General features: G+C 54.6%; 1 protein-coding gene across 1 annotated transcript; it reads left to right on the forward strand.

Moving 5' to 3' along the window:
• The first annotated feature begins 510 nt into the window (after positions 1-510).
• CYP2E1 (cytochrome P450 family 2 subfamily E member 1) lies at positions 511-11157 on the forward strand. Its single transcript, XM_027113149.1, has 9 exons — positions 511-904; positions 1832-1991; positions 4896-5045; positions 5342-5502; positions 5953-6129; positions 7170-7311; positions 9164-9351; positions 9851-9992; positions 10748-11157. Exons 1-9 carry the CDS (start codon positions 728-730, stop codon positions 10936-10938), a joined length of 1488 nt encoding a protein of 495 aa, XP_026968950.1. The 5' UTR covers positions 511-727; the 3' UTR covers positions 10939-11157.
• The last annotated feature ends 2601 nt before the right edge of the window (positions 11158-13758 follow it).

Raw genomic sequence — 13758 nt, forward strand, 5'->3', positions numbered from 1 at the left:
TTTTTTTTAATTTGAAGAAATGATTCTAAACAGTGATTATCCCCTAATTTTCTACATTAAAAATGTAGTTAAGTTTTTCAAAATTGGTCAACTCTTTTCTTTTTCTTTCTTTTTTTTTCTTCTACTGAATTTGCCAGTTGATCTGACAAAGTGGAATAAATGTCAGATGCTGCATTTTCCTTCTCTGGCTTATGAATTTGGCTGTTGGTGATTCAGTGCCACTGGGGCTGCTCAGACAAACCTGCTCAGAGGTGAGACCTGCACCAGGAGATCAGGCACTCTGCCATGGAGACTGTCGGCACATAATTGATGTTGCCTTACGTAAATCCTACCCCAAACAAACCCATGTAAACAGGACCGTACTCCTTCTTGTCCAATCAGTGTCAAAGGGAGGACAGGCCATCACCCCGTGTTCTGAGGTGTGGGTTGGTGGAGCTCCCCTGGATGCCGAGTTTACTGACATTGGTGCAGGTGTCAGTAGCCAGTGCTGGCAGAGCCCAGGCGTGGCCAAGTGGGTGCCTGGATGGAGTTCTAAGCGGCAAACACTGAAGGGATCGGCCTTTGAAATGGTGGCCAACAGCAGCTAATAATAAACTAATATCTTGGGCCAGAGGAAAAGGAAGGTGACATTGGTTGGCTGGTCACCCTCCTTCTCAAGGATGCGCTATAAAAGCTGTGCCTCTCCCCAGGAGTGTCCGCATGAGTCGGCAGATCCCCGGAAGGCACCATGGCCGCCCTGGGCATCGTGGTCGCCCTGCTGGTGTGGATGGCCACCCTGCTGCTCATCTCCATCTGGAAACACATCTACAGCAGCTGGCAACTGCCCCCTGGCCCTTTCCCACTGCCCATCGTTGGGAACATTTTCCAGCTGGAATTTAAGGATATTCCCAAGTCCTTCACCAGGGTAAGAGAAATATTGTTGGCTTGAGGGAGGAGCATTCAGGAATTAGATGTCATATGTGTGCATTCAATTCACTCTCAGACAAACTGTAATTCGATGCCAGCTTGTTATGAATTCGCTGAACCCCCAAGAGTGACATTCAAAGCATTTAGCTAGTGTTATGGCTCGGGTATGGAGCTCAGTGGGCCTTGGCCATGGCTGGCCCCGAAGGCCCTTGCTCGAGCGAAGCGTTAACTGCCGTGCTGTCGTTGGGTGGCTTGGCCGGGGCAGTGTGGCCGGGGCTGCTGCTCTTTGCCGCTGGGATGCAAGGAGGGACACGCGCTGAGACCACGCGCACACTAGCCGCGCGTCAACCTGCAGCACTCCGTAGCCGCCAAAGAACGGGGAAAAGTGAAGTGTTTGACCCCCCCCCCCACTACGATTGCTGTGAACACTGAACGAGCTAACAAATCTAAAACCAAAATGCGTTAATGAGTCTATTAAATGAGCCAGTAAAAGAACGCCACAGGGCACGGAGCCGCTCCGAAAGGCGTTGACGAGCTTCCGGCAGAGGAAGACGTGCTCGGGCCTCCGAACAGTATGGCTCCGGGGCCTCCAGCAGCGTCCTGGGGTCCGGGACCTTGACTGGGGACAGCAGACAGGGGTGGGGGTGGGGGTGGGGGGGGGGGCGGATATGGGCAAAGGGGCCTCAGGGGGAACAAGAGGAATCGGCCTTCCCAGTTACTTGTTCCCCGGAGGGAGGGCAGCTAGGCACACCCAGGTGCGCCGTGCGCTGGAGGTGTTCCCGGCAGAAGAAGCCTCTAGGGAGGTCTTCCCCAGATCACTCTGGGTTCTCCTGGTCAACAACAGCGACCTTGGGGGGCACGTTAAAGCGAGGCATGTTCCCCAAGTCCGCGGTGGCTTCACTCCCCGGCCTGGTGGCCTCCGCAGCTGGCAGAGCGTTTCGGCCCGGTGTTCACCCTGTACCTGGGCTCACGGCGCTTCGTGGTCCTGCACGGCTACAAGGCCGTGAAGGAGGTCCTGCTCGACTACAGGAATGAGTTTTCTGGCAGAGGAGAAATCCCCGCGTTCCGGGTGCACCAGGACAAAGGTGCGTCCTACTTGGGGGGGGGGGGGGGGGGGGTTGGGGGGGGGGGAAGATGCTGGGGGGAGGTACTGAGATAACAGTAACAACATGCTAAAGACAGAAAGGTGAAGCGATCCGCAGACAACTCGGGTGAAGGTTGGTGCATTCACTCACTCAGTCATTGCTCTGCACCTTTTGATGGACCCAGAGTGGACAAGACCTGGAGCACCCACCCTCCGGCCAGCAGGACAGACGTGTTCATAGAGAAATAGGACCCAGGGAGCTGCTTCTGACGGCTGGGCCGGGCCTCCCCCCGCAGACCTTCCCGCCTCCCTGGGCCCTCAGTCTCCCCTGGGAGCTCTTTCCAGTCACAGTTTCAACTACTCGTGGGTGTTGGGGCTCCATCCACCGAGGGCCCCTCACCTACGATGGGCACCCCGCTTCTCCATCGAGGGGGCCTCCCGATGTCCTACCTGGGGCTGTTCTTAGACCAGGAAGGGGGTGTTGAGACTTCCCAGTGACCCCGTCTCCCCAGGCTCACCTCTTTCCTCTGCCCCTCCCCCCCTCCAGTGTCTCCAGAGCCCCTGAGTTCCCCTCCGGCAGGCGGAGGCGGCCTTGGCGGGGCAGGGGTGGGGTGGGGTCTAACTGGTCTTTATCTGAGTGTTTTCCAGACTCCTGACTTCAGACTCCATCTTCCGCGTCTCCCAGGAGGTCCTGGAGCCTGGGCGGGGGCGCCCCTCCCCCGCCTCTGAGCTCTGAAAGCTCCCTGCCCCACCTGCTGTCCTCCAGCCTCACCTGCTTGGCCTTTGTCATTTGCTCCCTGGTGTTTGAGATCCAAAGCAGATGAGAAGGAAACAGTGTCCCACCAACCCAGCAAAACTTGGAAGCCTCTAGCGCTTCCTGAGTCAACTTTGGTGATGAGCCTCTAGAAAACTTTTATTCATTTTATGTAGAATTTTCAAACTGATGTGCTTACAGTTGTATACGGGCTCCTTGCCTTATTTTTCCAGTCTGCATTTCCGAGGTTATATCCTGCCACAACCAATGGCGGTTGATTGTCCCTCTTAGATATTGTGGGTGGCTTTGTTATTGGGGGCGGCTCTAAGCAAAATTAACCACCCTAATCTTTGTCATTAACACAAGAGGAGACTTACTGGAGGAGAGCCCCAGGAGAGCAGGAGTTCTGGGGCCAAAGAGCTCCATCCTGGCTCTGGGGACCCTTTATCTGCCAGCCCTGGTCCAAGTCATGGGCCCCTGAGAGCAGTCAGGCAGGGGCCAGCATCCACATCCTGCAGGTGGGACACAAGGGGCTTGCCTGCCTCCTGCCTGAGGGCTCCAAAGTGCTGTTTTTGTATGTCCCACACGGCCCAGGGCTGACCCTGAGCCTCAGCCAGGCCCTGGACCAGGGCTGCATTTGGTCCCCAGGAATAATGACGTGAGCATTGGTGACTACCAGTAGTGTGGAGCAGCGGCTGCGTATTAAAGTGCCGAGGGGGCCGCACCCATCCTTTCAGTCAATCTTCACAAAGCTCTGGGAGAGGAGATTTGTTGCCCCATTTCAGCCTGTTTGGATCCCAAATGATGGTGCGCCTCTGGGTTCTGTCTCTTCCTCTCTCCATCTCTGTGTCTCTCTGACTCTGTCTCTTTCGCTCTCCATCTCTGTCTCTGTCTTTCTATCTCTGTATCTCTGTCTCCCTCTGTCTCTTCTCACATTTTTCTGTATCTTCCACCTTTTCTTTCTACACAGTTCTTGCCAGAACATTTTAAAATTAACTGCTTCTCTGCCCCTCCCTCCTTAACCACCCCTTCTCCTTATCACATGCCGTTCAGGGTGGTCCCCCAGCGCCTCTCCTCCTGCCTTCCTTCTGGCTTCTCTGGTCCTCAGGACTAGGGGCACAGCCTCTGCTCTGTCCTCTGGCCTCCTCAGCACACGCTCCCTGGTCCCTGCCACCGCTTGCTTGTCTGCCCTGTGTCCTGGGTCAGTAACTTGGAAGGCTGGAGCTGCCCGAGGCCTGGCCGGGCTGATGGCATAGACACCCGCGAGTTTGGAGCGTCCCTCCCCTAGGTTCCCTCTTGGGCTGCTGTGCCACGTACCCAGCATCCACTTGGCCCGTTATGCAGTGTCCCACAGGAATCGGCACCAGGATACCTGAACACAGGACCCTGAACTCAGTGTCACCTGTGCTTTTAACCTGGTGAACGGCACCTGTAAATGGGTCTTCTTGGTGCCCACACACCCATCAGTAGTCATGCTGTCCATCCCCGGGCTTGACTCCATGGCAGCCTCCTTGGGTCACATCCCTATCCTCCCACCCCTGCCTGTGCTTCCCCTGCAGACCGTCCAGGTGTCCCTTTGGGGTAGAATGAAGCCCTCCTCCGCTATACCTCTCAGGTCCGGCCAGACTTCCTTCTGGAATGTCCGGGGCCATGGCTTTCCTCAGGCCTCCACGTGCAGGAGGGAACCAGATCAAGATCTTCCCGGATCCGGAGGTCTCCGTGGTCCGGGGGCCCTGTGACCTCAGATTTTAGTAAGGACTTGCTGTGAAGCCACAGAGTGTGAGCTGAGGTGTCTACAGTGTGAGGGTAAAAAAATCATTGGAAACAGGATGGCTTCAAGGAAATTAGTCAGTAAACAGGAAAGAGGCAGAGGTTTTTCTCAGTGGTCAGGTGTGGTTTCCCTCCTGTGGGGAGGACACAAGGCAGAGTGGGGAAAGCAAGCGGGCTGGTGGGTGCAGAGCTTACAGGGGCAACGGAGAAAGCCAGCCGGCCCCAACGACTTCTCTCCAAACCCAAGCATCTGTCACTGCGCGGGTCAGTGCGGCCCCTGGTCCCTCCCGCGCAGAGCGCAGCTCAGGGCGCCCATCACTCCTGCCCCTTTCTCCTGAGAGGACAGTTTGCAGTGACAGCCTGCTGCTCCCTCTTCCCTAGGGATTATTTTCAATAATGGACCGACCTGGCAGGACACCCGGCGGTTCTCCCTGACCACCCTCCGTGACTTCGGGATGGGGAAACAGAGCAATGAGCAGCGGATCCAGAGGGAGGCCCAGCTCCTGCTGGGGGCGCTCCGGAAGACCCATGGTGCGCACAGCCTGGCCTGGGCCCCACGACCCCTGACGACCGAGGCAGCTCCCCACGTTGGCCCCCAGACGCCACTTCACAAGCTGGTTTCCCCTCTAACCCAGGGAGCGGGCGTGGTCATCAAGGGTGCCGCTGGTGTGTCCTGAATAACTGACAAGTGAAGAAAACCCGCGTGGTTCCCAGTCACCACCTCCCGAGAATTCTCACAGTCCTAGGGTGTCTCTTCACAAGCACTGGAAACGGCCCTCCTGCCACACCCACGAGCGAAGCGCCCTGATGGCTCCCCTGTTTTCCAGGCCAGCCCTTCGACCCCACCTTTGTCATCGGCTTCGCGCCCTACAACGTCATCTCCGACATCCTCTTCCACAGACGCGCTGACTACAACGACAGGACGGCCCTGAGGATGCTGAGTCTGTTCAATGAGAACTTCTACCTGCTCAGCACACCCTGGATCCAGGTGAAGCACTTCCCTCCCTCTCGCCTGGTCTGCACCCGGCTTCAGTCGAGGGTTTACAGCAGGGAAAGGATAAGAAGGGGTACTGGTGTGTGTGGACAGACAGGCACACAAGACTAGAGAGCCTGAGCGCTCCTTCGGGACACTTCCACGGGGCCCGCCTTTCCCCCTTGCTAACCGCAGGACACTTACCATTTCACTCTTTAAAATCAGTCCTCACCAGGCACACGGTACCTCTGCCTATGTGCTCGCATTCCCACCACGGAACTCACACGACCTCGTAGAGTGGTGCCCAGAAAGATACTTTCAGCCAAAATATTCTAAACAATACAATAGTGACAGCCATCAGTTCAGGTTTGGAGAAGGTTGTCAGCCTAGTACGCCAAATGCTATTGCATCTGGAAAAAATATATATAGTAAGAAAATTCTCTCCCTCCCTCCCTCTCTCTCTAGCTTTATAATAATTTCTCAGGCTGTATACGTTACCTGCCTGGAAGCCATAGAAAACTAATGAAAAATGTGTCTGAAATAAAAGAGTACGCTCTAGAAGGAGTGAAGGACCACCAGAGGTCGCTGGAGGCCAGCTGCCCCCGAGACTTCACTGACACCATGCTGTTGGAAATGGAGAAGGTACCCTCACAGCTCTCAGCGTCCAGACCAGGCGGAGCCGGGCACTCGGCCGTTGTGAGAGGGTCTGCGGGGGCAGGGCGCATCTTTCAGATTTGTATTATGACCTGCACTGCAGTGTCCACGCCGCCCACTTCGTGTACATTCTGATGCTCTTAGTTTTATACAAGTGCACTGGCTTGAGCGTGACCACCACACCTCGACACACGGCCAGCCTTCCTGGCCGCCCTAGGCTCCACTGTACTGTCCACTGTGCCGGCCAACAGGATGGCCTTTCTTGGGGAAGCCATCAGGGGGCTGTGGGACCGGGTGAGTGGGCCCCTCACGTTGGCTCCCTCCAGCCCAGCCTCGTAACCACTTCTGATCAACTGACTAATGACCACATGTCACCTGGGGAGAGGCCCTCGGTGCTCCTCGTCAGCACGTAACCCCCACGTCGTGCACGGACTAAGGGGGCCCGGGCCCTCCCGGCACCACCTCTCTGGCACCCCCCGGGTCGCCCGCCCAGATCAGTCAAGCTTCTCTTCTTTCCTCGGCATCACACATGGCTCCAGAGCCACACGTGAGCTCCACACCTGCCTCCCGGAAGGCTGCCCTTGGAGTCCGAGAGTCTCTCCTCCCACCCCTCCCACCTCCCACCCCATGCCCAGCTCCCCTGTGACTTCCCTGCCTCCTGGGACCTAAGGCAGCGGCCGTGGGGTGGAATGAGGCCGAGGGCAGCCCTGCAGAAGCCCCACAGCTCAGCCCTGAGCTGCTGGAGGTCGTGGCGCAGGGCCAGGGAGAGCCCCACCCCCAGGAGGGCCCTCGGTGCTGTAGAAGGAGCACGGACCCCACAGCCAGGTGAGGGCACAGTCCCACCCGTGGTCGGTTTTCTGGGAGCCTCTGTTCCCTAGCCTTGCAATGGAGACGATGGTGTCTGTGCAGGATGGGCCCCCTGTGGAGCTGGCAGGGCTGCCAGGTGCTCTTCTGCTGAGGGACACAGGGTCTCTTTCTCATCCACCTGAACACCTCCCTGTATTGAGGCCCTATCTCTCACATCGCAGGAAAAACACAGTACAGACCCTGTGTACACTTTGGACAACATTGCTGTGACCGTGGCTGACCTGCTCTTTGCGGGGACAGAGACCACCAGCACCACCCTGAGATACGGGCTCCTGATTCTCATGAAATACCCGGAGGTCGAAGGTAGGACAAGTAACAGGCAAGGCCACCGGACCATGTGGCCGTCACACCTGCACGGTCAGCCTGAAGCATTTAGGCTTCAGCTTCCCGTCGGCCACACGGGGACTGCTTGTTAACCCTTGCAGCAGTGACACTGGGGTTGCTGGACGAATGCGTTAGGGGCAGTGTTCCCGTACATGACAGGCCCCGGCACTCAGCTCTCCCACACCCACTGGCAAACCCCAGGTTGCAGGAAGAAAGCCCAGTGGAGAAACGCCAGGCCAGCTGCATCCACTCCAGGCCATGATCTATTTATGACAGAGAAAAAATGGGCACACCGCCCCTGGGTCAGCCCCAGCCTTCCAGGCAGAGCTGAGAGGCAGGAGGGGGCAGGGGCAAGGCCTCCTGGCGTGTCTCACCCGATTGGAAGAGTGGGGATCAGAGGAGGAACCCCAGGAAAAGCACTGCAAGTCTGCCTGCTGCCCTGGACCCGGCCTTCCCTCCCAGGGCTCCTCCCCAGCACTGGGCCGGGTGGGACCCAGGGTGGATCAGGCATGGCTTTGGGGGCCGCATGCACAGAGCACGAGGCACTAGAACCACCCGCATGGGCCAGTGGAGGCGATGTGAGCAACGCCACTTATCAACAGGCCAATCAGCGCCAACCTCCAAGGAAAGAGGAGGTAAAGGAGCCATCGCCTGGGGCCAGGGTGCCCTCCCCGGCAGTGCTCAGGCCTGGGCACAGAGCTGGGGAGGGGGGTCCCCACTGCAAGGAGCCCCTCACCACCCGAGCCATGCTGGCTGCGGTTGTGTGCCAGGTATGGGAATCAGCCCTTTAACACACTGTATTCTTGAGGGCTGATGGAAAGGGCGTGAGGTTATTTTCCCTAGGCATGTGTATATGTGACCTGTCCAGGGTCAGACCTGGTCCGACTCCAAAGCCTTTGCTTTTCTACCTGACAGAAAGGTGATGCGAAAGAGCCGGAAGTCTAGGGCGCGAAGGCTCCACGGGTCTGTGGCAGCTCTGAGGGGGCTTCTGACCACTCTGTACTATAGGGGAGCCACGGAATCCAAGACTGTTTTAATTATGGATTATGAGGAATTTCCAATACAGAGAAAAAGACAGAAAGGAAATATGACTGACGCCCACACATCCACTGCCAAACTTAACATGTGTTGACAGTTTTCAGTACTGGCTCAGAGCTCTTGGAAAGAAAGCAGGGTGCAGAGCCAGCCCAGGCCCCTCCTCGCCTCCCTGCCTTCCACCCACCCCTAACTCCACATATCCCTGGACTGCCACGTGAGATCCCTGTGCACCACTTCTTATATTTACCATCTAGTAAACATCAGCATGCTGTCCCTCTTGTTACACGTGTTTAAAATTGTTACTCGGTTGCCATACTGCGGAAGCTCTGCAGTTCACTCAACAGATTACAAGGCCCACAGGCACCTCAAACCCACAGAGGCCAAGCGGAGGCTGGCCTGCCGGAGGCTGCTCAGAACACACGGAGCATGTCAGTCTCCATCCTCCATTCGCCTCCACACTCCTTACAAGCCTGCAACAAACCAGCCTGGGGTAACCATAAACACAGTTTCCCTCCAACTAGAGATCCCCAAGACCCTTTCTTATTCTCTGCTCCTGGCATGACGACCAGAACGGGGCTAGCCATGACCAGCTAAGGTAGTGGAGGCCATGAATAAGTAACTACATAAATGCTGTAGACGGTTCCTAGCCTCACTGAGCCTGGTTCTTGCTGACGCACGCGGATGAACTACCCAAGAATCCAAAGCTCCATGAGCATCTACTGGGTATATGGACGGGAGCATGATCGCTGAGCCAGCCTGGAGTCGTGCATTTATTCCATGCATGTCTTCGCAGAGAAACTTCATGAGGAAATTGACAGGGTGATTGGGCCAAGCCGAATCCCTGCCATCAAGGACAGGCTGGATATGCCCTACCTGGATGCCGTGGTGCATGAGATTCAGCGATTCATCGACCTCATTCCCTCCAACCTGTTCCACGAAGCAACCCGGGACACAGTGTTCAGAGGATACGTCATCCCCAAGGTCAGATGTGAGCCTGCAGCGCACCCCCGAGCACCACCCTGCCGATCAGCCGCCGGCCAGGGAACAGGACGGGGACCAAGGACACCTGCTCTAGGCAGAGGCGGCTGAACACTGGGGGCCGGGCCAGCACCCCTACCCTGCAAAGTGCTGCTGCCCCAGCAGGCCTGTGGGGACCTGGTGGCCACAGGAATGGAGGCAGTCTGGGAAGGGGCTCCTCAGACGGTGCCTGGGGTTGAGGTGTGTTCCAGCAGCAGAAAGAGACAACAACAGTAGCACCCAGCCCTGGATGAGTAGGTCAGAGGAGCTACTTCCCTGAAAAGATGAGAGCTCTCATTGCCATTTGGTCGTGACCCCCACCTGCTCTCTGTCTGCCCTCAGGCGAACTCCTTCCCCGGTTGGGAACATACCATCTTGTCTAACGTAACATTCAACCGCTGGCTCCCAGGTGAGCCTGTGTTGTGTCAACTTGACTGACCAAGGCAGCCTCTGTTCCTTCCAGGGCACAGTCATAATTCCGACGCTGGACTCCCTCTTGTATGACAGCCAAGAATTCCCCGAACCAGAGAAGTTTAAGCCAGAGCACTTTCTGAATGAAAATGGAAAGTTCAAGTACAGTGACCATTTCAAGCCATTTTCCGCAGGTAAGGTCACGTGTAGCCCCTTCCCGGGGATTGTCCCTAAGTCCTGCTCTCCGTTCCATGTGTGACCAGCATCGTGCCCCTGATTTCCGTCCCCAACATGACCCAAATGTGTTCTTCCCTGTTCAGAGAGGTTAAATGACATCTTTTCACCAGAAGTCCTGGGAATGAGTTGAGATGAGTTCTTCTTTCCTTAGATACTTCACTTCATTCAGTGCTAAAACTCTTCATTTACTAGAACTTAGTGAAAATCTTTCAAAACTATATTACTGACTCTCCATAATTTTAAACAAGGGTTACTAAGCAAATTTTAACGTTTGGTTACCTGGACTCATCGTAGGACCATCTAACCTTTCCAGCCCTTGGCTGCCTTTCCAGGGCCTGCCCTTGGTGTGGGTATGATGGAAGATCTGAAACCAACTCGATAACTTTAACACCAACACGAGAGCTTTGGCTTCCACCTGGGGCCGCTCTTCTTTCCTGTAGGACATCAGGCTGAGCGCTGGGCAGGGCCCATTCTCCCAACCTAACACAGGTTCATGCAGCTGAGTCCTGGTGGTTGAGGCTGTGTGAAGGCTGGTCCCTGAGCACACCCGTCGCTGATACTCTTACACTGAAATCCACTCTGGGCTCCCTTTCAACAGACAGACGGGGGTCAACTCTGCTTAGGGTGGCCGTTGACGCACAGCCTCCTCCCACCCAGCTCTGCCCTTGCTGTGTCGCCCAGGGCGGTGTCTTAGTGTTGCTGTCACCTCCAGGAAAGCGGGTGTGTGTTGGAGAAGGCCTGGCTCGCATGGAACTGTTCCTGTTCTTGGCCTCCATCCTGCAGCACTTTAACTTGAAGTCGCCAGTGGACCCCATGGATATCGACCTCAGCCCCATCGCAGTTGGGTTTGCCAAGGTCCCCCCCCATTACAGACTCTGTGTCATTCCCCGCTCACAAGTGTGAGGCACACGTTCTCTGAAGGCCGCGGGTCCCTTGATGCTGGCCTGGAGGCCTCCCGCTTCCCTGTGCCCCTCAGCAAGGCTAGCCAGGGCTCCACAGGGAACCACCTGGGCCAGAGAGGCTGCTTTCCAGGCCAAGCACATTCTTCAGATAGAATTTGAAACAAAGTCCATAAAAGATTGTGTCAAACTAATTAAAGTAATTAAAGCAAACTACGACTTAGTTTGTGTTGGAGTTCCTAGAAACCATGATAAGTAAGAACATATCAGTGTAGGTTAAACTGAACTCTTCGGCAAAAGTAGAGCTCCCCAGTCACCAGAGTCAGCATCTCCTGTAAAGGATTCACAAAAAGGAGCACAGACACTATTTTGCTGTTTGGAAAAAATAAAAATAATATACCTTCGGAGGATTTGTTAGCCATATCCTAAAAGTATCCCCTGACATCTTTCCCTAGGATGTGAAGTATTCCTTTGGGCTCACTAATAGCATTATCCTGTGCTATATTTTAAGATTAAAATATGTCTGAAAAGTCAGCATAGAGATCTCTTATTATCTCTTAAGTCTTTGTGCCTGGAAGCGGAACTCATAAGGATATGGGGACCCTTGTGCAGAATGAGGCAGAAACGAGGAAATCATTAATCAGCTCCGTGAACTAAACCTCAATGTTGTGAAACAGAAGAATAATTTGGGACAAGAACCCTGTTCCCAACCAGAGGGCACACACCAGGAAACCCACTGTATGTCCAGACTTCCTGTAAAATGGGCATGTCAGCAGCCCCCCTCCACAGCATAGAGTGTGAGGGCTGAACGGGTAAGATGCAGAGCTTTGGAACACTGTGCAGCACATAAGCCCCATGTTCCTTAGTAAAGTGAGTAAGTTTTCACAGCCAGCAGTGCAGCATCTTCCAGCTCTCACTGACCCTCCTGCTTCTCACTTATAAGGTCCTGTGATAACATCGAGCTCACCCAGGTAACCCTGGAATCCCTCCCCTTCTCAGGATCCTTACCCTATCACATATGCAAAGTCCCACCTACCACGTTAGGTAACATATCCACAGATTAGAAAGAAGGAAGGGGTGTCGGGTCCCAAGCAAATCCAAAACCTAGCGAGCAAATGACAAGACCTTAAAGCCTGGGAATGATCCTCTTTGCATCATTGAAAGTCAGGCCACACTTGCAGTTCATTTTAAAAGCCAAGCATCCCCTGACATCAGACAAAAATTACGAAAACTAGAACAGGGCCCGCAAACCCCACTCTCTGTCCTACTTGACACGGCCTTTAAGATCTTCAGCGACAGGGAGGAAATTTCCAGGAATAGGTGAGAACTAAGAGAGGAGGAAAAATTAAAGCGACACACGCTCTAATACATGGCCGTTGCCACTGCTCAGTCCCCCACAACAGGGACCGACAGGAATCCCCTCTCCTTCTCAAAGACCACCGCTGACCTGCTACCAGTGCAGTCAGCAGGGGCACACTGTCAGGAAATGCTGCACCCTGCCACCCCATACCCCATGCCCTTACTGTCACCAAAAGGGCCATTGGAAAAGGAGTTGTCCCTCCCATCCTCAAGCGGGTAGGCCAACACCATGACCACCCAACACCCAGGGTATTTCAGGTCCCTGCCCCCTGGGCCAAAGTCAAGGCCAGTTTCCCCTGTCGGTGGTAAGTGGCCATCAGGAACGAGAAGCGGACTGTGCTCTGGATCCGGGGCTCCTGGGTGCGGACGACTGAAGGTGCCTGGGGCCCAACCTCCAGGCCCCTACGTTCCCCATAAGACCGGAGGAGCCCCGGGTAACCCTGGATGTGGCAGGGGCTCCTATCAGTGTCTGATTGACACTGGGGCTACTTATTCAGCTCTGACCTCCTTCTCTGGTCCCACTCGCTGTTCCTCGATCCTCCCAACAGGGATAGATGGACAACCCTCTTATGGCCATTTTACACCTCCCTCACCCTGTCTCTTGAAAATGCTTTATTCACACACTCTTTCCTAGTCCTCCCGGCCTGTCCCACACCTCTGCTAGGCTGGGACCTTTTAACAAAACTTAAAGCTACTTTATCATTTACACCAGTAAATATGGCCCTAACAGCCACCACGAAGACTACTCTAGCTAAAGTCCCACCCCATCCCCAAGTTGTCCCTAACAGAACCACAATTTTTGGTTCCAACCCTCAAATATTAAGCAAGAAGACTGCAAAAATCTCAAGACACCTGAGGATTATGACATAGGGTGGAACCTTACTATTCCTTCTTTCAACTGGGCTTAAAACTTTTCCTCTCATCCCTCAAAGGTTGCTTGCCTCTCTCCTTTAGCTGGAATGACTTTAGCTACTACCTGTGAGGGCATAGAACATTCCCGCACCCATTTAGGAAAACCCTACTTCAACATCACCTTAGACGTCTGCCTAGCCCCTACAAATCGCACCTGTTTCCTTTGCGGACCCAATGCCTATTTATGCCTTCCAGCCAACTGGACGGGGGACCTGTACCCTTGCATACATTATTCCTAATCTTATCCTTATAAATGACAGCACCCCACTTCCCTTATACTCTCAATCACGTAAACAAAAGCGGGCACCTCTCACTGTAATATCAGTCCTAGAGATTATTGTTGGGATAGAAACAGGCTCATCTGGACTTTTAAACTTTATTTTCACTGCCCGACAGCTCTTTCTTGAACTTACACAACAGACTGCCTACCCAGCAGCTCAAATTAACACTCTACAAGAACAAATAAATTCTCTAGCAGGAGTGGTTTTACAGAATAGGAGAGCTTTATACTTATCAATGGTTAAACAAGGTGGGACCTGTGCAATGTTAAAGG

Source organism: Aethalodelphis obliquidens, unplaced genomic scaffold (assembly GCF_003676395.1).
Source record: "Aethalodelphis obliquidens isolate GAN/ISIS:26980383/991018 unplaced genomic scaffold, ASM367639v1 scaffold11, whole genome shotgun sequence".
NCBI classification, from domain to species: domain Eukaryota; kingdom Metazoa; phylum Chordata; class Mammalia; order Artiodactyla; family Delphinidae; genus Aethalodelphis; species Aethalodelphis obliquidens.

Excerpts from the sequence above, each read along its gene's own strand:
- CYP2E1 (XM_027113149.1), top strand. The coding sequence starts at position 728 with ATGGCCGCCCTGGGCATCGTGGTCGCCCTGCTGGTGTGGATGGCCACC. Across the intron at positions 6,130-7,169 it reads TGCTGTTGGAAATGGAGAAG|GAAAAACACAGTACAGACCC; the intron begins GTACCCTCACAG and ends CTCACATCGCAG. Across the intron at positions 9,352-9,850 it reads GAGGATACGTCATCCCCAAG|GGCACAGTCATAATTCCGAC; the intron begins GTCAGATGTGAG and ends TGTTCCTTCCAG.